Below are 23,898 nucleotides of genomic sequence, written 5' to 3' on the forward strand. Positions count from 1 at the left end.
CCTCTGATCTGAAACAAACAGTCTTCAACAAAAGCAACAGGCAGCAGGTTCCCTGTTGGACAGCGTGTACTTAACTGTATCAGAACTGAGCAACAACCAGAGACTGAGAACATCACTCCATGGTCCAGGGATAGTCATCCACTCCTTCAGAATGGGTTGTTTTGCTTAGCTCTCCATGTTTACAGACAAAATAGTAGGGCCTTTCACCTGAAGAGTAACCTCGCCATGCCATCGGTTCTTTGCTTTCTAAATAGAATGTGTTTTAGTTGTTTATTCCTTCTCCTTTAATTGGCCCAGATCAATAGTTAAGCCTGTTTGTCTTCCTACAGTTGAATCAAAGCAATTAATCTATTAATCCATTCATGGCCTTGACAAGAAAGCAGTAGTGCAGAGTTAGTTGAGATAATATTTATAGTAGTGCGTACCACAAAGATATAACAGTGCTGTCTGTTTTCCAAATCTTTAACGTTTTATTGGGTAATATGTCCCACAGTTTGGAGAGTATGTACCAGAGAAACTATTGGTAACTTACATAATATGTTCACCTTGGACACTGGGAAAATTAATGGTACAAAATAAGAAGAATGAAAGGGGGAAAGAAAAGGAACAGCAAAGATGAAAACCTACAGACCTGATTTCCATAAAATGAATTTCCTTTGATTTATATTAAGCCAGAGGTGCTATATATATATATACATATTTTTTTTTCTGCAAGTGGTATGTGATACCACTTGGCACCCTAGGTTATTCCTTGTTAAGTGAGAACCCATTCAAAACCACCAGACTTCTAAATAGACCTTACTCCGCACTTCTAAGTACAGGGTCTAAAACCACTGATGAAATTTCTGGAGTCAGTTAGCAGGTTTCCCTTCATAAACATTTCTGTCACTGGGTCTTTATGGGCACACCTTGCATCTCCTGAACTCCCAATTGCCACCTAGGTATGAAACCACTTCAAGTGATGATTCCAGCTCAGATGAAAGCTCTTCTTCCGAGTCAGATGACGAGTGTGATGTCCCCGAGTATCCTCCTGAGGAAGTGGAGGACGAAGAGGAGGACCAAGACACTCAGGGGATGGCAGAAGGCCACCACGCAGTTAATGTGGAAGGTCTCACGTCCAGCAGGGTGGAAGATGAAATGCAGGTTCCAGAATGTGAACCTGAGAAGGTGGAAATCAGAGAGAGGTGTGGTACACTCCCCCCCCTCCCCTCACCCTTCCCATGTTTGATGTACTTTGGCAGTAGGATTGGCCGATGAGGAGACTGTGCAGTTGAATCTATGAGTTTGGTCTTTCCACTCGCCAAAGGAGGGCTGAACTTTACCTGTGCCTCAGAGGTGTGTACCTCTTGTCATGATGCTAATAAATACAAGTGCAAAAATGATAACTGCTAGATCTCTTATAGTAGCAGAGAGAAGGGCTTGATATCTGTTCACCTTTGTTTCTTTAACTATTTGCTATCTACTATTACATGTGGAGTCACCATCCGCATAATTGTTAAGCACCACTAAAGCTTCCGTTGTTTGAACAACCCACCTTATACTTAAAGGTATATTAGAATTTTTTGTGACCAACACATTTCACATTTTTAAGTTTCAGATTTTATCATTAGCCATTTATCCTCATACAGGTGTCAGTACTGTTATTACAGGATCACTGTGTGTGAGAGGAACAGTTTTTGGCCTCAACCGAAGATCACATTTGCCATAAAGATGATGTAATCAGTCACATGCCCATATTTTGTTGCTCATTGAGTGATTGGGAACACCACAAGAATGAGTTTGGGAATGTCGTAAACAGCAGCTGAAATATCAAATAAACACTCTGGTTGGCTGAAACATGTACCTAAAAGTGTAGACAATTTTAAAGACTTAGCAAATATGGAATTGATGCTTATAAAACAGGAGAGAGTAGAACAGTTGGAAATTTCCATATGGTTTTTCACCATGTGAAGTGTAACTAGAACATTTCAGAAAACTTATCTCTAATTTGGCAAATGAATGTTTAACTGCGTTAACACAAGGTAAGTGTCTTTAGTTTATATTTCCAAGTATTTTCAAATGGCTCAATAACTTGACATCTGTTGGTTTTTTCTGAACAGCTTTATTGAGGTATAATTTATATACCATATGTCATCTGACTTTTAAGTTTATATTTTCATGTGGGTTAAACAAACACTTCCTGAGTCACCAAATGTGATTTCAGACGTGTGGTCCACTGGTCAGCGTAATGGGTAGGTGGTAATTCAGACCTCTTCAACCCCTCAAGAGTAAAAATATTTTTAAGAATTTGAACAAAAGGAGCAATAAATATCCAAGTGTTATTCCATAATGTCACACAGGCCAGAGTGGCAAAGCCGAAAGCTACCCTCATGAAAAGATCCGAGCTCTGGCTGGAGGCCTTGGCTCTGTGTGGTAACGTCAGTCCTCGGACGCCTAGACGCCACCAGGCAAGCACTAGCGGCACCACAACCTGCCAGGATTGACTTGGGGCCTCCGGTCTTGTAAAGGGTTATAGAGTTTCAGGTAAAAATGCCTTTCCTTTTGTGGCCAGTCATGAACTCTCTTTCTTTTATTTTTTCCCCTTTTAGATATGAACTGAGTGAAAAGATGTTGTCTGCATGCAACTTACTGAAAAATAACATAAATGACCCCAAAGCTTTGACCAGCAAGGATATGGTGAGTCTGACCTACAGACACTATCCCCAGTCTGTACAAAGTGCCTGAGTGGACACCACAGATGAGGCCTCTCTAGCCTGCCCCTGAGCTGTTGTTGCCTGCATGCTTTTCCCCCAGACTATTCCTAGTGTGTGTGGGCAGAGTGAATATCCCGCTGCCCTGCTCACCAGACCACCCTGTGAGCGTTTCCCTCAGGCCTGATTTCAGATCTCCTTTCTCCACCCTGTACTTTGCTTGGGAGCTGAGCATCTGCGAGTCATATAGTTGCACATGGAAAGGAGGGCTAATTTCAGTCATTCGTCACCTTTCTGCCTGTTCTGTTGCTTACAGAACTTGTGATCTAGGGAGCAGAATCCCAGAATTTTTTAAGTTAGCCTTTGTTTTTAAGAGAAACCTATCTGGACCGAGGTCAGCATTCCTTTCAGTTATGAAACTGCATATTATGTTCTGATGTGGAATGCAGGCAGTCACTATTTTTAAACCTAGAAATAACTGCACTTATCTTCTCGCAGCTTGAGATTCAGAAGCAAAGAGGTTGGTAGTTGCCTTAGGGAGCACGAATAGCATAACATAGGACAGATAAATGTATCCGTGGCAATGGTGAATCTGATATCCTTTACAAGTGTTGCTCTCCCATGCATTGGTGACATTTAGATGTGTGGCTTCTTTCATAGGTTAGACCAGCCGTCTGGTTGACAGCTCTATTCAGTGCATTGAGAAAGTGTAGCATCTCATGTTACTTTAGATAGTAATGTGCATTTGAATCTTTGCATATTAGCAGTAGATTTAATATGAAAGTTTTATGCTAAATAACTTAAGTCCGCAGCCGGTGAGAAAGTTGTTTCATAGGTCTCATGGGTTTATAGAATTATGAAACCAAAATGTTAAGCCTAGAAGGGATTTATGGAATTATCGAACGCTGGAAAGGCAAATAGTCTTCCTCATACAACAAACACAATCTGAAGAAGAATTGGTGATGGTTGGCACAGGCTTGAGAAGCACATGGGTGCGTGTGTCTACGAGGCCACTCTATTCTGGTCCATCCTGCTTTAACTGAGGCCCTAAAGATTACGAGTCTTGCCTGGAGTGTCAACTGCTAGTTAATGCTGGGACTAGATTATACATATCTTAAGTACTGGTCCATGTTTTGTTTATCCCAGCTAAAGCATGTTACCTTATTATATGGCATCTTTTTTTTTTTAATTATGGTATCTTCTCCTATTTGTTTATATTGCTATAGAAACTTAAATTTATCATCAGAGCCAGCTGAATCTTGACATTCAAATACTGTGCTGAAAAAGGAGCATGGCAATGATGTTTATAGAAGGAAATACTAGACGAAGTCCCTGGCCTGGCCATGGATCTACATGTTGAACTCCATCAGTATAGACTAGGTGCCTGTCTATGCCTTGGTCACAAATAGTAAAACAAGGAAAAGTCACTGCAGTGTTAATGTTTCCTACTAGGTTTAACCTGAACTTAAAACTGGTGCTTTCAGACCCCAGATTTTATAGCTTTAATACACATTTTCTTTTACCCTCCCCAAAATACTAGGTTATGTGGTCCTCAGGGAGGACTTTACATTTTTGTAGCCCCAATTGTCAAGCATTTTGTCGGGCATATACTCCAGGATTGCTACATTTTTTTTGTTGATTGGATATTCATTCAGTAAAGAAGTGTTTAAAGTGCTGTGCTGTGAAAAGTCTTGGACATGTGAATGATCACAATGCCAGGGCCATGTAACCATGTCAGGACACTGAATATGTAGCTGTAACTGAGTTCGACACCCAGACGCCATAATTTCCCTTTCTTCTGTGTGAGGCATCCAAAAAATGAAATCTGAATATGTGAAAGAGTGAGCAGAAGAAAAGAAAAATTAAGTGAATTATTTCCTGGCCAGGACCCTTTTCCTCCAGTGACCCAAACTATGATTGAATTGGATACACCTGAATAATTAGTAGCAGGAAGATAAAGAGATGGGTGTGTTCTGTAATCCCAGTTCCACCTTTTCTATAGAAAGAAGACTACATGGGTTCTGGTGCTTTTGACATAAGCTTTCCATCTTTCTTGATTTATTTTTAAACTTTTAAAGAACAAGCAAAGCACAAATGAATGATAAACTCATATGAAAGAGGGCCCATGAAAAAAGCATTGTGGTTTTCCCCATCTCCAGCACTGGCTCTGCCCAGTCTACATTGAACTTCATGTCCAAGTTTGACTTGATTATCCGTGAAACAAATGCCACATTCATGTGTCTACAGCCTAAGGGAAAGCAAGTGGGGCTGATGACCAGATACAGATGATCCTAATGGGAAAAAGTAATTTGTTTCAGACTTGCTTTTTATTCCCTTTCTGTGGTTGAACATTTGTATTTGGGATGGAGTAGGAATTGGGTTGCCTGCACGGTTATGGTCTCCCAGCCTAGTGCTGTGGAGATGCTGAAGGAGTTGAAGTTGGTCTGGACAGGAAGGAGGCAGCATAATTGTGTTAAGTAATTTCTCCTGTCCTGATTACTATGAAAATCATTTGCAAGGCCAGCGTCCCTACATAATATTAATAGTTCAATAATAAATGGAGCCTGGCCTAAGTGGTTTACATGTGTTGCCTCATTTGTCCTCATCACAAACACTGTGAAGGAAAGGTATTTTACTATCCCCATTTTGCAGATGAGGAAACTGAGGCACAGAATAAGTATCTTCCCCAGCGTCGAACAGCTCGTCAGTAGCAGAGTCAGAATTTGAGCCTTGGTGGTATAATTCTTGCACAGTGCTATAGGCCTATAGAAGTTACAATATGTGTGTGTGTTAAAATCAGGAAGGATACTTCAGTTTGGAATTTGAGGCTTCTCTGAGAGCTCTGGGTTTCATTAGTTGTTTTTTGAGAGCAAATTCTATTTGCACACACTTTTGACTATAAAAGGCCTGGTTTCTTAGGCTTTCAGCTAGGTCTCAGAAATGTCTATAAATAGAAGAACTAATGGCCGATGGCTCGGTGTTTTGGCAGCGGTTCTGTCTGAACACTCTCCAGCACGAGTGGTTCCGCGTGTCCAGTCAGAAGTCAGCCATCCCAGCCATGGTGGGGGACTACATAGCCGCTTTTGAGGCCATCTCCCCAGACGTCCTGCGTCACATCATCAACATGGCAGACGGGAACGGCAACACCGCCCTCCATTACAGTGTGTCCCACTCCAACTTCGAGATTGTGAAGCTGCTCTTGGACGCTGGTACGTTGGTTGTCCCTGTCTCTTCTCTGACAGACTCGGGCTGTGACTCGTTTAGAAGGAGCTGGTTGATCCAGCTGATCCCCAGTTCTGTGACCATCCTAAACAGCCTTTTCATTGCTTTCCCCTGTGATGTGGCAAGAATCGTTCTTGAGTCATTCATGGGAGGCTTGAGGTTTAAACAAAACGGGGTGACACAGACTCCAGATCTGTTTTGAAAGGAGGTGTTGAGGGTGTTCTTGCTGCAGTTTAGCTGTGTTCAGATGAGTTGTATCCCTGGTAACACACATGACTCATGTTCCTGCCTGAGCTGAATCATGCAGGCTTGGTGGGTTCACTGTCAAGAGGCAGAATGCTGCGCCTGGGGCCAGAGTCAAAGCTTTAGTGTTTGTGAGCTGCTCTCTTTGTCCTTGTTCCATGCCCCGCTCCAGCCGCCTTGCAGAGCTGTGCAGTTAGTCAAGATGGGGGCCAGGCAAAGCCACTGTAACAGATTGTGGTAGAATCAACACCATTCCCGCCAAAATACACCCTGTTCCTGGGGAAGCAGCATAGAGAAAAGAAAATGCTGTTCTTACATCTGAACCATAGTAACGAGAGCAGTGAAAATTTTTGTCTGTAATTGGAATTTGCCATTCCAGAATATAGCCAGTGGATGTATTAAACATGGAGTGAGGCGGTGGCACATAGAAGGGTCCCCTTGCAACATAGTGAGCTTTCAACTTTTTGTTCAAATAGAACAGCCCTGTGATACATTGAGTCTCTAAATCACTTTTATTTATTTTTGAAATACATATTTTTACTTCTAGTATAACTGATACAGAATTCACAGTACCTCAGTCTAATGAGAACACAATGTGAACATCTGATTTAGAATCTGCAATACAATTGTCCAATTTTCCCATTCTGCTTCTTGACCCAACTGTCCAATTTTTTTCTACTCTGTTTTGGGGATGTTGGATTAAGGCACAGAAGAAACCAAACAGATTTATCTTTTTTTTCTCTTCTAAGTTTGCTTGTCCCCAGTTTAGGGGCCATGTTAGGATAAAACTGTTTCCAGCTTAAAGGAAGGAATTCCAAGCCTCCTTCCTTTCAGACTTGCCAGACTATAAACAGAGCTGGTGATACTGTCAGCCAGAGTTACTGTTTAAACAGAGAAGTGGATGATATCCAGGAAAGCTAAGAACAAGATTTCAGGATTGCCCCTGAAAGTAACAGTTTAATCCACCCTTAGAAAATTTGCATGGACAAGATATTTTGGTAAATTAAACTATTTTAATTCCATTGTTGGATGGCTTTGGTTAATCACTTTTCTGGATTTACTTCACTTTTTACTGCTCACCATTATAGACTGAGATTGTGGCTTCGTAAAGCATGTTTGTGAATCTAGGATACTAGCAGCCGCAGAGAAGAGGCGAACGCCAAAGAAACTGAGGAGCCTCAAAGACCATGTCTGCTCACCCGCTTCTCCATCAGACAACCTTTTTCTTTTCTTTTTCCTTTTCTACGTTAAAAAATACGCACTACTATTGGGCTTCCCTGGTCGCGCAGTGGTTGAGAGTCCGCCTGCCGATGCAGGGGACACGGGTTCGTGACCCAGTCCGGGAAGATCCCACATGCCGCGGAGCGGCTGGGCCTGTGGGCCATGGCCGCTGAGCCTGCGCGTCCGGAGCCTGTGCTCTGCAATGGGAGAGGCCGCAACAGTGAGAGGCCCGCGAACCGCAAAAAAAGAAAAAAAAAAAAGCACTACTGTAAATGCCCTTATGTCCCTAGTGTGCTGTTGTTTTTAGAACTCAAGAACGTTTTCACGGTACCTTCTCTTCTCACTCCCAGTGATGGAAACACCCTAAGCATTTTAATTATATCTGGTCACACGTAAAAAGCTTCTTTCCATTCCTTTCATTTTATTAGAAAGTGCTGAAGGAATTTTAAAAGGCCTGGAGGATAATTTAGGCCCTGAAGACTCCTTAAGAATTATAGGACTAGAAAAGGTCTGGGTTATTGGATCTGGGAGTCCCTGACAGTCTCTAAGGGACTTAACTGCAGTTGCTGTCAGACCACGATTCCTAGAGCTGGGTGTCGTGTGATTGGAATTCTACTTCCAAGGGCCCCAAACGAGTCAGAGCAGCAAACTCAGGGTCTCAGAGTGAACAGAGGTTTATGAGTGGGGAATGCCATATTCAGTGTTCCCTATGTGAGCGTTTACAAATCCTTCTGTCCCTTGTAGCTCTCACCGCCTTCTTCACTCCAAAATGGTGATTTTCTAGATGCAGATTAGTATCTAGATCCCACGTTATTGTTTATTCTTCAAAGCAACCATTACTTAGAACAGCCTCCTAGACCTCCAGGCTGTTGCAGTTCAACCACCAGTTGCAAACAAGAGGTGCTGTGAGAGCTTGCTGTCATTTGTCATGAAATAGAAAAAAATTTTTTTCTTTGGTTTGGTATGAAACACCTCTCACATTTCCTTCTGAGTCACTCTGGGACTTTGACTACCTAAGGCCATTTCACTGGGCTTTTCTAAACTCCGTACCTTTAGTTCATGGGGACAACTGACGCTTTTAGGAGATGGCTCCTCCCTAAAGAGACTCGTGTCTTTGCAGATGTATGTAACGTGGATCACCAGAACAAGGCGGGGTATACCCCCATCATGCTGGCAGCCCTTGCTGCCGTGGAAGCAGAGAAGGACATGCGAGTTGTGGAGGAACTCTTTGCCTGTGGGGACGTGAACGCCAAAGCCAGCCAGGTGAACGCGCTTGCTTCCAGGGTTTGTGCTGGCTGATGCAGCTCTGACCTGCCCGGGTGCCCCTGCCGTGCTCTCGCCACTCAGCACAGCCCATGTGGCTGCCCGGTGGTCCTTACGACCAAATACACCGAGGAAACACTGGCTTAACTTCACATTGGAAACTTCTCCCTCCATTACCTTGCGTTCTCTCTGGAGTAGTATGCATGTGGACCGTGGGTCAGCCTGCCAGTAAGTGACTAGGGATCCCCACCATGTACCTGGTGACCACTGTTTCCTGACTGTCTCCATGTTATAGCATCTTCATGCCCAGCACAGAGCGCCTCTCATCCAGATGTGTTCACAGTTGCCTTGTGACCATCTTCTGCACTTTCCAGCTCCTGGCTGTCATAAGACAGATCCTCCAAGCTAAAGGGAAAAATTAACTCATTACTTTATGATCTTACTTATTAGCTCATAGCTCACGAGAAACTAGTTTTTCCAATGCCTTTCCACCACTGGGCCCCAAGTAATTCCATGTCCATGTTTTCCCCTTTCATCACTCTCCCTCCTCCCCTTCCCCTGGCACAGCCCCACTGCAGGTCACACGCTGCCAGCCCAGCATGTGCTTCTGAAGTCCTCTGTCATTTCTTCCCACAGGCAGGACAAACAGCCCTCATGCTGGCCGTCAGTCATGGGCGGATAGACATGGTGAAGGGCCTGCTGGCCTGTGGGGCTGACGTCAACATTCAGGACGACGAGGGCTCCACCGCCCTGATGTGTGCCAGCGAGCACGGGCACGTGGAGATCGTCAAGCTGCTGCTGGCCCAGCCAGGCTGCAATGGCCACCTGGAGGACAATGTAAGCGGTCTCCAGTGGTCCTGCAGGCCCCTGGCCTGGACACAGTTGCGGGGGCTGGGGGTGGGGTTCTGTGAGTGTTGCTTGACCAGGGGAGAGAACAAATCCTCCTTTATTCTCCTCAGGGATTTGCGTTGCCATCCAGGCCACTTCCCTTCATGGCCCAGCGTGGTAGCATTTACTGTTTGCAAACTAATACTCCCATTAACTAAAGGCAAAGGCAGAAAGATAAATAGGCCTCACCCCAAACATTTATAAAAGGAAGAAGGTGATGGGCATGTACGAGAACCAGTATACTGAAGTGGAATAAACAGATTTACAATACAGAATCAAATGTAGTAGGCAGTGTAGGCAACTAATGGGTACACTACGAAGAGAGGACCAGGCCCCCGGTCCATTTGGAAACCCTTCACCAGGGCCCATCAGAGTAAATAATTTGTGACATTTTATCAGCTAGGGAATCCGAACCATCTTGGCTTCTTTTCAGCCCATCTTCGCACTCCTCCTTGGGCTGTTCCCATCATCGTCACTCTCATCTCCTTCCTCTCCCCGTTCCCAAGCTGTCCCATTCCCAGATAACCCCTTGACTGGAAAACATTCCAAGGAAACCTGCTGCTCTGGATGTCTCCAGACCAAAGGGGAGGAGTACCGATAGGTCACAGCACAGGAACTAACATTTAGGTGGCGACATGGTTCAAAGGTCCAAAGGTCCCAGAGGTCTGGCTGGGTTGCTTCTGTTTTTGAAAGTTTATCTCTGTGGAGCACAGGTTTGGACCGGAGCTTCCATCAGCCCCAAACCCTACTAAAAAGGCTAGAGGGAAAACATCCCCCTTTGCACTAAACTTGAGATCCTCGTGGGCTCACGCCAACAGGAAGAGCAAATCAGTGCAGGTATTTACTGGCAGGAAAGACTGACTGGTTTCTGCAGTTGCAGTGACCTCCCCAGGAGCACGTGAGCTGCGGTTGCACCAGATTCCCTTTACTTCCACTGCAGCAGAGGGCCAGTTTCCAACTTCTCTTTCCTTAAGAACAGTCTGTGTTTCGTGTGCCTTGTTTTTGTTTGTTTGCTTTTACTTCTACTCTTAGCAAAGAACAGCTGGTAGATCTAATAATAAGAGGCCATTGCACCACAGTAACTTCCAGAAATCCTGGTTCCCTCTGCCCGTTGTCTACTTCCTTATCCTTAAAGGAATGGGAGGGCATCCAGCTGGCCTCCAGAAGCAAAGTAACTCCCAGAATTCAGAGTGGGACGGAGGACCATAAGGTTCAAACCACACACAAATTGTTTCCAGCTGCTGGTGACCAGAAGGGCATCCTTATTCCAAGACTAGACAGAAAATAAGTTGTGCTGTTTTTTGTCTTTTTGTCGTTACTACTTTTGATTGAGGTAGCGTTGATGTCCAGGATGCTGTTTTTGTCTTGATGCATCTTCATATCCATCTAAGTTCCTGCATCTTAATGGAAAGCAAACATTTAACTGAACATTTTTCTTTCCCATATTTAGTGTTTCCCCTCGTATTTCCATAAGATACATTTCTGCAAGACAGCAGGATGTGGTGCTTACATGTAGATGTGACTCGGAGCATTCTCCAGGGGTGGCTAGGGCTGTAGGATCGGCTCCCTCCGCAAGAGGAAAGTTAAGAGATCCTTGGCAGACTGCAGGGCGTCAAAACAGACACCACGCTACTTGACCGTTCATTTGTAATTATAAGGGAAAAAAAAAACACACTAAATTATGTTTCTACCCCCTACCTTCACCTCCTGCCCACTGCTGGTGGGCAGCCTGCTTTTGTTGAGTCTCCATGGTGTGCAGACCTACACACTAAGTACCACGAGGCAACAACAAAGGCAATAATGGGGTGATTGTTGTCTGAGGGCAGGGTAGGGGGCTGTGCCTCTGTCATCCTTGTATCCTTCAGGGCTAGCACCTAGAGGTCCAGAAAAGTTTCCTAAAAGACTGAACAGATGGCTAGATTGGGGAACCTTATCTAATTGAAAGAGTTTTGTGTTGTTACCCTTTGGGCTACCTGGAAGTTTGAGAAATCCAGCCTAGCTTGCTCTTTTCATCTCCTCTTAAGGATGGCAGCACCGCACTCTCAATAGCCCTGGAGGCAGGACACAAGGACATCGCCGTTCTGCTGTATGCCCACGTCAACTTCGCGAAAGCCCAGTCTCCGGTCAGTGTTGTGCACTTGGCATTTGTAAACAGGCTAAAAGCCACCAGACTAGTGGGCCCCCTTCCTCGGGGAGTTGACAGGAGATACAGGTTTTATAATGATTCTGAAAATCAAGGTTTTAGTCTAGAACTGAAGAATTCATCAGTTTTGCCCCACCCAGAAGGCCAGGAGTGCTAATGGTTAGCACAGCACAGGCTGGATGCCTGCTCGTCCTCACGCCCTCACAGGAAGAGTTTATTCTGGACAGAATTATCCAAATGGCACATCTTGAGCCCATAAATACATACCGCCGTCCTGGCATTTTTCTTAAAGCAGACAGGGAGCTGCAGCCTGTGGTCCCAGAGCTCACTCTGAGAGGGAAGTTGACTTCCCAGGACAACTGGACGTGGCACTGCCAAGCCCTCTGGCCCCAGAGCTGCGCCTGCTAGTGGACTGTGTGCTGTGTTCCAGCTCTCCTCGCTCTGGCTTATAGGTGGTGCTCAGCTGTGGCTGACAGAGTTCCTGTGTCGCAGAGGACACATCTACCTGAGGTCACTAATTAACCCCCAGTTTTTTTCCTTTCCTGGTCTCTAGGGCACCCCTAGGCTTGGAAGGAAGACATCTCCTGGTCCCACCCACCGAGGTTCATTTGATTGATTATGTGCAAATACCGTCCATTTACATGCCACCACTAAGCTGCTAATTGTTCCTGTTGGGCTGACAGATACTGAATGTATTTTGTGCCTGAGCTCACCAGCAAACAGAACGCATAAAGCCAAGGGCTGAAGGCTGGAGCCGCCACAGTGGAAGCTGAGCCAGCAGGAGATTGCTGGCCAGGCACACACGCCTCCCTTCTGGCCATCTTCCGTCTGTGTAGGGCACACTTGCTGTTGAGTCTCTGCTCCGTTATGTACAGTTGTAGGAAATAGTAACCTGATCTGAGTGGGCAACTTTTGTTCCTTCTCTCCACCCCCTACCAGTGCTGAGAAGTATCAGGTTCTCACTGGAATGGTGTTTTTAAACTTTCCCACAAGTATTTATATTTACCAAACGTGGAACCATTGGAAAGCTCTTTGAAAATTCCATTCCAGGATGGTTTTGTTGATTTTTCTTTTGTCTTTATTATTTTAAAGTAAGGAAGTTGAGATGACTTTGATCATCAGTGAATTGGGCCTGGGCTGGTTTCTGGTTTAAAAATAAAAGTTGAAACTCTCAAAAAGTTTAAAACTTAGCAAAAGGAAGTCTTTTCAGTTGGTTTTATCTAGGTCGATGCATTACATGACGTTTTATTTAAAGGGTATCTATATAAAATTGATGCAGTATTTTCAACTTTTATATTCCATAGTAATTAAAGACCTGAAGAACGACATGTAACATTACCATATTTTTATTAATAATTGCACAGCTCTGTATCTAATGATAAAATTTGAATTGTGTTAGAGAAATTGGCTATATATTTGCCTCTAGAGAAGCATAGCATAGTTCTCCACATATTTATGGATTCTTTTATCCCATGCCACATTTGCTTTGGTCTTGTATGTATTTAAATGTTTGAAGTGCCTTAGACTCTTGCCATATTTTCAAAATAAAATTTCATTAAGCTCTTTTGCTTGTCCCTGCTTCATCTCTGACAGCCGTCTGCCCCGATCCTATTGACTTACAGCAGTGGCAGCAAAAGCTGATGGATGGAGCGCATGGGTAGGGTGAGTGCCCAGTCCACTGGTCCAGGGCTCCGACGAGAGGAGACGTCTTCTGAGAGAACTACTCCGTTTCCAGCTCTGCTCATTACTCAGGTTGCACGTCATGAGTCTGAAATTTAAGACCTAATTAGGCAAACAGTTCATCAGACAGGTAACCTCCAAGTTAACTCCTGAGCTAACTCTTCTCAGGTGCAGAAGCACTGGTCCTTGACTCTAATTTGGGGGCAGCTGTTGGGTGACTGGTTGAAACCGGAAGTGATGAGAAAGGAAAGATGAAGCCAGACAGACTTTTTTTTTTTAATTAATTTTTATTGGAGTATAGTTGCTTTATAGTATTGTGTTAGTTTCTGCTGTACAGCAAAGTGAATCAGTTATATGTGTACAGATATCCCCTCTTTTTTAGATTTCCTTCCCATTTAGGTCACCAAAGGGCATTAAGTAGAGTTCCCTGTGCTATACAGTAGTTCTCATTAGTTATCTAGTTTATACATAGTAGTGTATATGTGTCAATCCCAATCTCCCATTTATCCCACCCCACTGAGACTCTTTTTTTTTTTGCGGTACGCGGGCCTCTCACTGCTGTGGCCTCTCCCGTTGCGGGGCGCAGGCTCAGCGGCCATGGCTCACGGGCCCAGCCGCTCCGCAGCATGTGGGATCTTCCCGGACCGGGACACGAACCCGTGTCCCCTGCAGCGGCAGGCGGACTCTCAACCACTGCGCCACCAGGGAAGCCCCCCCGGAGAGACTTTTTTATTTCAGCGTGCTGTTGGCCCAACAGCACCTGTTTTCAAGTCCTTTTTAAAAAGTAAAGGGGATTGATTCCTTCTCATTTAAAATGAAGAAGCATGGCAGCCAAAATGCAAACCAGGTGTTTTGGCACAGTTGCTGGTGGTGAACTTTAACCTGGGCCGTTTGTGAGAGCCAGGTGCATTGGAGAAATATCACTGAGGCTTTTCTTAAGCCTCTCTTTCCTTTCTTCCTCTCCTTCCTTCTTTCATTTATTCACTCATTATTGAGTTTGAGAAAGAGGCCAGAGAATAGATTTTTCCAAGAGATGTGTCATCACAGTGCTGGCTCAGGAACTCCTGTTTCAGGGGCTCAGAGGTTTGCATCTTTAGAGAACCTGGAACTGTGAAAAGAGTGCTGGCAATTCAGGCCAACCTTGGGTGGTAACAGATGCTCTCCCAGTACGGTTCCAGGGCCTCTGGGGCAGAGGGGCCATCCTCCTTCATGACCCATCAAAGTGAGGTCACAGCTACCTGGAGTCATGAGTGTCTCTTTCCCTCCCAGAGCAGATCTGCTAGTTCTGGGATCTGGGCTAAATTTCAGTTCAGATAGTTATGCAAACCCGAGTTCCTTCAGACCTGAAATAGCACAGTAAATTAAAGCAGAAGAGTTTGTGTTTGAAGAAAAGTGGGGCTGTGAATTTTCTGCCCCTTAACGAAATGCACGCCTTTTCAGCAAGGAGGGCTGTATCTCAGGTGGTTTGCAGTCCTGGGAATTTTCTTTGTTCCATTTGAGAAAAGAAGGCATTCATATCATCCATGCATGAGAAAATGAATTCCTACATCTGCGTGGTGCATTTCGGATTTCTTGTGCTAAGTTTTGCAAAAGAAAATAAGTGCTTGTTTTATTGTGGAATGAGGAATTTAAGGAGCTAACTTCTGGATAGCACATGCTGGCTTGTGCCTTGTTTGCTCTGCTAACTCTGGGCACTTAGAATGCTTTTTATCTTGGGATCTTGGCACACTATAAAAACCAGTCTGACTCTCCCCATCGGTACAGCTGTGATTTATTGAGGCACAAGTCCTTAAAGGGATTTGTGGTAGGAGGCTTGGGCAAGGTCCCCAAGTGAGGCCGGCATAGGGCTGGAGACTCCTGAGTTTATTTTCCAGCTTAAGTGAAGAGAAGGCTAAACCTTTAAGTGACAGAGAGCCAATTTCCCAGACACCCTTGCCCTGGAAATTTGGAAGCTGAAGGCCAGAATCCTCCCTGAGACAAAAGGAATAGAGCAGTGGGAACCTTGAGACTTCAGTGTTAAAGAAAGTAAAACTGACCATTTGTCCTGCTACCATTATGACTAAATGGACTAAATCCTGTATTTACCCTGGGGGAGGAGGCCTTGCTCTTGGCAGTAGTCCCCCAAATACATGAAGTGTTGGGTCCTTACCTGTAAGCTGCCAATACGCTAATGAGAAGAACAGTGTTATCCCAGACTTTTGTAATACTGAAATACTGCGGATACGTAACAGCCCTTGCAGATAGAATCAGGTAAGAAAACTGCTATTTTTTCCCTCAAAGGAAATAACATTTCTAATGAGTCCTTTCGGGGTGCGTGGGGCCTGCTGCAAGTAGAGATAGTTTTGTTTTTGTGAGGCTTTTGTGTGAGCCATCCTCTTCACAGCATGGGTAAGAATTTCATGAGGGAGCTGCTGAAAATGCAAATTCTCAGCCCCACCCTGAGGATTCTGATTCTTAAGGTCTGGGAATCTGCATTGTTAACAAGCATCCTGGGTGTTTCTTAATGTGGCCTTTGGTCCACACAGAGAATGTCATTATTCCTGAATTACGAGATGCCATTCCTATGTTCTTTTCCGAACAAGTTAGGTGGGGTGGGGAGAGCTACGACGAAAGAGGAAACATGACATTTAATCATTTATCTTTGCGTGTGTATAGTCTTTGTGTGGCATTTTTCCGTGTTCAGTGACGTTTCTGCATCTCCTGGAGTGGTCATTTCCAGAAGGCCAGGAGTCAGGGCTGCCCTGGATCCATTTTCTGTGTTTACGGGACAGAAGGAGGAGGGGGCGGCTCCGTACGTGAGTGACAGCAGTTAAGCAGGCAGCCGGTTCTTGGAGTATTTTCCTAAGTTAATCTTTTCCTTCCCCACTTCCTCGTGAAGCAAGACTATTACCGCACAGGAAGAAGAAGGTCATGGCCTGTTGCTTTGGCTTTGGAATAAGGACCATTTTCTATTTTCTTTTTTACTGAAAGCACAATTCTTTCTGAGCCCTGGGCCTTAGCCGGAGACTATTTGGTGCTACTTTCTGCCATAAGGAAATTACTAATCATTATGTTTACTCTGTACTTACTCAGCATGGCTGTAATTTAGAAGCCAACTGATCATAAAAATATATTTAAAGTACATTCTGTTAAAGACGATCACCGCAAAGGGATGTCGCTGAACCGCTGGTCACAGTGTTCCCGAGCTAACACACACTTGCCCTCCCTCCCCCCCAGAGTCATGGCTCTTTCCCATGGGGAGGAGTTGGGAGGTCACATCAGCTCTTTAAGGGTGAAAGATGGGGTTAGTCAGCACTTGTATTGGTGTCGCTGAGATACCTGGGGGCCCGAGTTTCTGGCTTTTGTAGAGAAGCTGGAAAGCAAAGTACCATGTTTTACGGGTGCATGCTTGTACAGATATGTCTGATTTTGAGGATTTTGAGGACATTTGGGGGAAGAGCTGGCCTTTAGGAAACCAGCTGCCCCACTGCCTCTCCATTAAGACCTTTGATGATTTCACAGGCAAGGGAATGGAAAAAATCTCCCTAATTTTCAGATAGTGGAAGCTGCGTAAGAAATATTCCTAAGACCAAATGGCAATCTTGTATCTTGGACAAAATAAGTTTCACACTTGTTCCCCATTCCCTAACCCAGAAAGATCCACTTAGCCCAGCCCTAGAGCTACTTGGAAGGGTGAGGCTGCATGACGGGGAAGAAGGGAAAACACCTGAACTGCAGGTGGGCAGGAGCTGCTTGGCCCAGTGGTATCAGGCAGCTCAACGCTGGAAAGGGTGGCTGTCGGGAACCCCATGCCAGCAGGGCGGGCCACTTATTTTTCACGTGTCAGGCAGCAGAGATTCCGGCCCTGATTCCATCTGCTCTGTTATGAAATACTGAATGTGCTTAAATAAACAGATAATAAAGACAATACTCATTAATTAGAGTGAGTCCCTGAGAGTTCAGAGAGTTCACCCCCCGACGCACCCCAGAAGAGCCAGCCCCCTGACAGGAAGCTTAGTAAGATCGGCGTTCGTGCTTGGGTTTGTAACACCTGCCAGGGCTGAGAAGTTCCAGACCCTGGCTGATAAATCCTAGTTGAGTGAGTGAGTGTGAAATGAATGAGCGTTGGAAGTTAGGGTTCCCATTAGGAACAGGGAAGGAGATGGCTGGGAGGGAACCTGAGCGGGGCTGGGCACCCCTGACAGCCATCCCTCTCCCAGCCTTGACGTAGCTGCCCTGTTATGATCATTCATCAGGCTGTATACTCGTGATCTGTGCACTTGCCTGTGGGTATTTTAACTTCAGTATTTTTTCATTTAAAAAAATGAAAACGTTTGTGGAAAAGGTGTCAGTTTTGTTGATCTGAAGGTCAGTAGGAACAAAGAGAGAGTGAATGTAAGACCGAGAGCTCTCGGCCCTGCCAGTTCTTTAATGTAAATACACAGCTTTGCACACGACGAGTATTGTGGCCCAAGCATAACCTGGAATAGGAGTCATTCAGGTTGTCTTCAGATCCTCCAGTTGTTTTTATGGGTACTGCCCGTCCACTTTTGAAGTTAGGCTTGACCATGTGACTCGCTTTGCCTGTGAAACACTAGTGGAAGTGACCTGACATGTGTCCATTCCAGATGGGAGCTTTCAAAGCCAGTGTACAGTTCACCAGGTCCTCTTCCCCCTTCATGGTGATCATGGAACCAAGTGTTGAGATGGAAGTCATCCTGGCTCCCCGAGGGACTGCATGGAATAGGGTTCCACTGCCGACCTGTGTTACAGGTGTGTTATGTACGATACAATAAACCTTTATTACATTGAGTTAGGGAAGTTAGGCTGTGGTTTGTGACCACAGCATCACTTAGATTTTCTATATTGATATAGAAATTGCTTCCAGGAAGTGATGCTGCTGTAACCAAAGGGCTTAGTAGCTGATGTGTTGACAGCAAGGTTACTGTCATTGGAGAATCAGTCACAGAACACAGGAAACTATTTGAATGGCTCTTTCTTAGTTTTCCCAAGAATGATAAGTACCAGTACCATCCTAGATGCACAGGAGAGAAGGTCATCCACTGCATAGATGCCTTTGGGTACTAAGGACTAAATCTCTTTGGGAAGGAAAGCACTGTCTTGTGTATCTTGAAAGGCAGATTGCATCTTATAAACTTGTAGTTCTCACACTTGAGCATGCATCAGAATCCCCAGGACGGATGGTGACGACACATTGCTGGGCCCTACTGAGAGTTTCTGAGGCAGTATGTCTTGGAAGAGGCCCATGAATTGGCATTTCCAGCAAGTTCCCAGGTGATGCTGTTGCCGCTGGCCTGGAGATCACGCTTTTGAGAACACTGCTCAAGGGAAGGAGTATTATAAGTGGACTTCCCCTTATCTCAACCACAAGTACCTGCTGATGGGACTCCTAAGTGTCTGTAACTCTCTAATCTTTGTGGGGTTTTGTTTGTTTGTTTGTTTGCGGTTTCCAGTGACTAAGCCTTACAGTTAAGCTGCTCCCTGTGGAACTTGTGCTCCCCAATTTAATAACTGAATTTTGCAAAGCTGTTACTGTCTAGTGGCAACTCTTTCTTTCTACAGCTTGTATAATAATGTCAAGTGTTTATAAATCCTGTATTCATCCAGAGTTGGGTTTTAGAATTTGGTCAGAGGACTTCACTTGAATCACAGCAGTCTTGTAAGAAAAAATGACCCACACATTACGCTTAGAAAGAAATCTTTATTTATGTTAATGCCACTGAGTGTCTCTTTGTGTTGGCTCACTCCCTCATGAATGCTCCTTGAAAAATCACTGTCTCCTCCCGAAACCCCAGTGAGGCGTGGAAGAGCGGGTGTGCCGTGTTGCCACCTCTCAGCTGCTGCCTCTGAATTCCAGCTCTGTGTTCTTCCTCTGCCATCAGGCAGAGGCATACAATGGTTTCCCTTTACAGAGCCAGGACAGTGGTCATCTAGACGCTCATGCCATGGTCTGAGAGACGGTGGCAGTGCTTAGCTTCTCTCATTTCAGTGTGGATCAGAAGCACAGATAAGAATCTGGCAAAGCAAATTAATGAATCCAAGTCTGCTATGCTCTAGCAATTGCAGGATTATTGGCCTCCTGAGATGGGGGTCCCGAAACTCTGACACATGAAGATAAGTAGAAGTACTCTGTTCTACCTTTTAAAATATTACACAGACTAGAAACATATAGCAGGGCTTTTAAGACAGACACCAAACTTCTGACTATTTGGTTACACACTTGGTCGTATATTCTGACAGTGACTGAGTGAGGCTTATGGAGGAACTCCATTAGTATTCTTTGGTCTTTCAAGGCCTGCCATCAATCAGCGTCAGCAAGTGTACTTTCTGAAAGTGAGTCTTGTCTCTCAGAGATTAATTTATAGATGGGGGAGGATATAAACAAGTTGCCCCCTTTCCCGTGAAACACTGATTTCTCCTCCCTCTTCTTACTCATCTCAATTCAGTCTCTGACCCCAGAGCTATGGACATGCACTAGGTGCCTTTGTAGGCAGGGAGATCCTTCAGGTTGGTTCCTGGTCCAGTGGGCCCCTGTGGCCTTCCTTCACAGGCACTGCCACTACCCACCAATAAGTTTTACAAAGATGACTTTTCAGTGATCTGTACATATGCTGGCCTCTACATGTAGATGCCAAAATAAGAAATACTAACTGTTACAAACATCCCACCCCATCTGGGTAGGAAAGTCCCATATTATCCAAAGTCTATGGAAATGTAGATAGGTGTCACTTTTCTAGTCTTTGCTGCTCCACCTCTGTTCATTGGAGGCCTAATGAAGAATGACTTTTCACTTCTCGTGCTCGTTCTCTGGCTTCTACCAAGATTTAAATGCATCTAGAGTTGAAGACCAGTGAAGGATATTTACCGTGGGGTAATCAGTGCAAGTGAAGAAGCAATCTACAGGAACTCATTTTATTTGAAGGTGAAAGTTGCTTCTAATAATTCTTCAAGGGGTGCATCATTCTCCCATTCCTAAGTTGTCGTGTCAGTTATTTATGGCAACTATAATGCTGTGTAACACACAGCTCTCAGAGCCTCAGTGGCATACAACAAGAAGCAGTTACTGCTCACATATCCAGGCAGATGGTTCTGTCGACCTTGGCCAGTCTCACTCACTGCTGTCAGCGGATCAAGACTGGCTTTGGCCAGGCAGCTGAGGCAATTCAGGTCTGTTGCACATGCCTCTGATCTTCCAGCTGGATAGCCCAAGCTTGTTCTCATGGCTGCAACAAAGATGCAAGAAGAACACGTGGACAGGGCTCCTTGAGGCTTAGGCTCAGAACTGGCACGTCATCATTTCCATGGCATTCTTTCAGGCCAAGAAAGTCACAAGGCCAGCCCAGATTCAAGGAGATCGGGAAACAAGTCCTGCCTCTTCTGTGAGATGAACCAAAAAGCCACATGTCAGAGTGTTTGGCTGTCGACAGAAGTAAAGGATTTGGAGCCATAAAATGCAATAAATCTTTCACAGTGAGATCCTCCCCCAGTAATAGTTCTGGCCAGGATTTGGGGGTTGCTTAAGAGACGTACTTCTATTACCCTCCTTTTAAATACCTGCGGTAAAGGGTGGAGATAGTCAATCAGGTCTTCTCTTGAGGCCTTATGTAAGTCCTCAGCATACCATTCTCACTATCATGATTGTCGCCACAGGGGAGCTCCTAACTAGACTTATTTGCCGCAGAGCATCCAGTGACTGTGAACTTCAGCCGTGGACAGATAACGGTAGCTTGGTGGAAATCATGCTGGGGGTGAGGGGGTGGCCTAAAAGCAGCTGGAAGAGAAGAGTGTTGTCATATAAGAGTCTTGGGAGGGCTTCCCTGGTGGCGCAGTGGTTGAGAGTCCGCCTGCCGATGCAGGGGACACGGGTTTGTGCCCCGGTCCATGAGCCATGGCCGCTGAGCCTGCGCGTCCGGAGCCTGTGCTCCGCGACGGGAGAGGCCACAACAGTAAGAGGCCCACGTACCGAAAAAAAAAAAAAAAAAGAGTCTTGGGAGCCAGTTGTAAGTATTTTTGAGAAGGATCAGGGTGGGGCACAATTGAGGGAGCAGCTAGTTATCTCCAGTCTGTTCTTACTGGGGAGCCTACACCAGAAAGCAGGACGGGGAGTTTGATCTCCACAGCCTCTGGCTTCCTCCTGGTACAATCAGAGAGGTGACTAGCGTCAGTCATGTTGGAGTCCTTAAGCGCTTAGCTGGCGAGCTTTATTTTCACCACAGGCCTTGGCTACTTCCCGTGGCCAACAGGGAACGGCTCCATAATCATTTCTGAACTCTTGTCTATGGGATTGCTCTGAGGCAGTCTTAACCAAGTAAGTCCGGCTCAGTCTCTGGGCACTTACTAAAAGGCATGGCCCTTACCCCTTGATAGCTGATCCCAGCCTAACGGGTCACGTGGAGCGTGGATGTGGGTTGTGCCACGCCGGGGGTGTGAATGTTGAGGTTGGGAGTGAGGCCATTGGCCGAGACCAGAGCTTTACCACTTGCTAAAGAAGTGAAAGGAACTCCTCATTGCTTAACGGTATATTAACCCTCTGGCTTGCTCTGGATATAAGCTGTCTTATGAATCTACTCAAAATACCGAGGCATTCATTCCTGGTCCCACTGGAAAGGTGGAGCAGACTGCAGTCATCACCGTAACAGTGCTTCTCACACTTGACTGTAGAAGAGCAAGGATAAGAACTATGTTAACTATCAAATACAGTGAGAGCCACTGAAGATGATGCGGTTCACCAGCCTGAGGCCTGACCCTCCCGGTGCTCCCAGAGGAAGGCTGAAACAGCTGTTGGCCCCTGGCTTCAGACAGACACAGGAGCTGTGCTGGAGCTGAGGTGGATGTCTTCTCGCACCTGCATCAGGGAGGGAGCCCAGGCCAGGCCGGCTGTCCTCACTGCAGCTGGCTTCACATGCCGTGGAGATTTTTCTCTGTGCATGGGTTCCAGGATCGCCAGGGCCAGGCTGTGCTGTTTCTGCTACTTCCCTTCTAGGGACCCCACTTTCCTCACAACCAAAATGGCAAGCAGAACCAGTCTCGTTTGCTGAGGCTATGAGGCGGGTGCCTGGCGCAGTGTACAGTTTCGAACCTGCCCAGTGTGACAGATTCTACAAGGCGTTCACACGAGGCAGTCGGTGACACATCTGAAGGGCAGTTACGCAGAAAGGGAAGGGAGGAGCTCTGTGCTGCCCCAGGAGGAAGGGCCTCTGAGTACTAAGCCAGAACTCCAAAAACCAGCACCCCACAAGTTTAAACGGCACCCCCAGGAGAGAGGGAAAAGTTCATTCAATTAAATCGACAAAACAGGTGTTTGTTCAACTAAATAAGGTGTTTGTTCAACTAAATAAGGTGTTTGTTCAACTAAATAAGGCCTGAACGAGCACTGCTGGTCCTTCTTTGAGGGGGCTTGTTAAGGGGTATGAGAGCTCATGTAGGCATCCTGAGATCCCCGCCAAGGCTGAGACTGCTTCCTCCACTTCCTCCGAACAACCTGGCCTGTCAGCTCCCCCTAGAGGCCAGTGCTGGACACACCCAAGCAGGAGCCAGTCTCCTAAGTGTGTTTTTCAAGCAAGTCATGGATTCCAAAATCAATGTAACCACAGGCACTTTTTAAAAATTTTAATTTGCTTATTTATTTATTTATGGCTGTGTTGGGGTCTTCGTTTCTGTGCGAGGGCCTTCACCAGTTGTGGCAAGTGGGGGGGCCCCTCTTCATTGCGGTGCGCGGGCCTCTCACTGTTGTGGCCTCTCCCATTGCGGAGCACAGGCTCCGGACACGCAGGCTCAGCGGCCATGGCTCACGGGCCCAGCCGCTCCGCGGCATGTGGGATCTTCCCAGACCAGAGCTGGAACCCGTGTCCCCTGCAGTGGCAGGTAGATTCTCAACGACTGCGCCACCAGGGAAGCCCCTACAAGCACTTTTTTAAAGTCAAATAAATCAGAAATCTCAGGTTGTACCACGTATAGTAATGGTAACTATTATTTCATGAACTTTACATATGTATTTGTGTGTGTGTGTGTGTGTGTGTATGTGCTGGGTCACAAGGTAAGCTGTATTTGTTAGTTGGTAGAGTAGAAGTTTAAAAAGTTTTCAAACATGGTGCAACCAGGTCCTCCATAGTTGTGGTTCCTCATGGCAAGGAACACTGGGAGGAATCATCCTCAAACACCCATTTTGACTCATTCTGAGTCAGGGACTTGTGGGTAGGGAGGGGGTAGCACAAAAGCTGGAGAGGGCACAGTCCTTCCTCATTGAGGAGATAATAACATAGGTGACAAGTAAAAAACAAACAAGTTATGGTGCAACAGGCGCTTGAGAAAGTAGAACCAAGGGGAGGTAGGAAGCCTGGGAAGATTTGTCCAGAGCTGTATCGTGAAGAAAACAAAGGGCATGAAAGTGTTAGAGGAAAAGGGATGTTTACCTCCTAGCAGGCTGTAGCTGGAAGCCTGGACTAATGTCATCACCACCTTATTTTTTTCCTGGTAACCCATATTTATAGCCTCATGGACTATAAAAGTTTCAAAGTTTAATAGCACCTGTCTGACTCCTTCAAAGTC

At 45.7% G+C, this 23,898-nt stretch overlaps 1 protein-coding gene across 7 annotated transcripts in view; it reads left to right on the forward strand.

Annotated features, from left to right (window-relative positions):
* The window catches only part of KANK1 (KN motif and ankyrin repeat domains 1), a 192,599-nt gene extending 178,900 nt beyond the window's left edge, over positions 1-13,699 (forward strand). For 5 of the 7 annotated variants that reach the window (XM_060014667.1, XM_060014669.1, XM_060014665.1 and 2 more), the window contains 7 exons: positions 942-1,184; positions 2,589-2,676; positions 5,680-5,899; positions 8,497-8,639; positions 9,276-9,476; positions 11,552-11,650; positions 12,224-13,233. In XM_060014667.1, the coding sequence (XP_059870650.1) occupies positions 942-1,184; positions 2,589-2,676; positions 5,680-5,899; positions 8,497-8,639; positions 9,276-9,476; positions 11,552-11,650; positions 12,224-12,286 (1,057 nt within the window). In that variant the 3' untranslated portion in view covers positions 12,287-13,233. Of the gene's footprint in view, positions 1-941; positions 1,185-2,588; positions 2,677-5,679; positions 5,900-8,496; positions 8,640-9,275; positions 9,477-11,551; positions 11,651-12,223; positions 13,234-13,263 lie in introns of those variants that run through there. The other 2 variants (XM_060014666.1, XM_060014668.1) reach the window with 2 other exon arrangements.
* Positions 13,700-23,898: the final 10,199 nt, after the last annotated feature.

This window comes from Delphinus delphis, chromosome 6 (genome assembly GCF_949987515.2).
Source record: "Delphinus delphis chromosome 6, mDelDel1.2, whole genome shotgun sequence".
In the NCBI taxonomy this organism is placed as follows: Eukaryota; Metazoa; Chordata; class Mammalia; order Artiodactyla; family Delphinidae; genus Delphinus; species Delphinus delphis.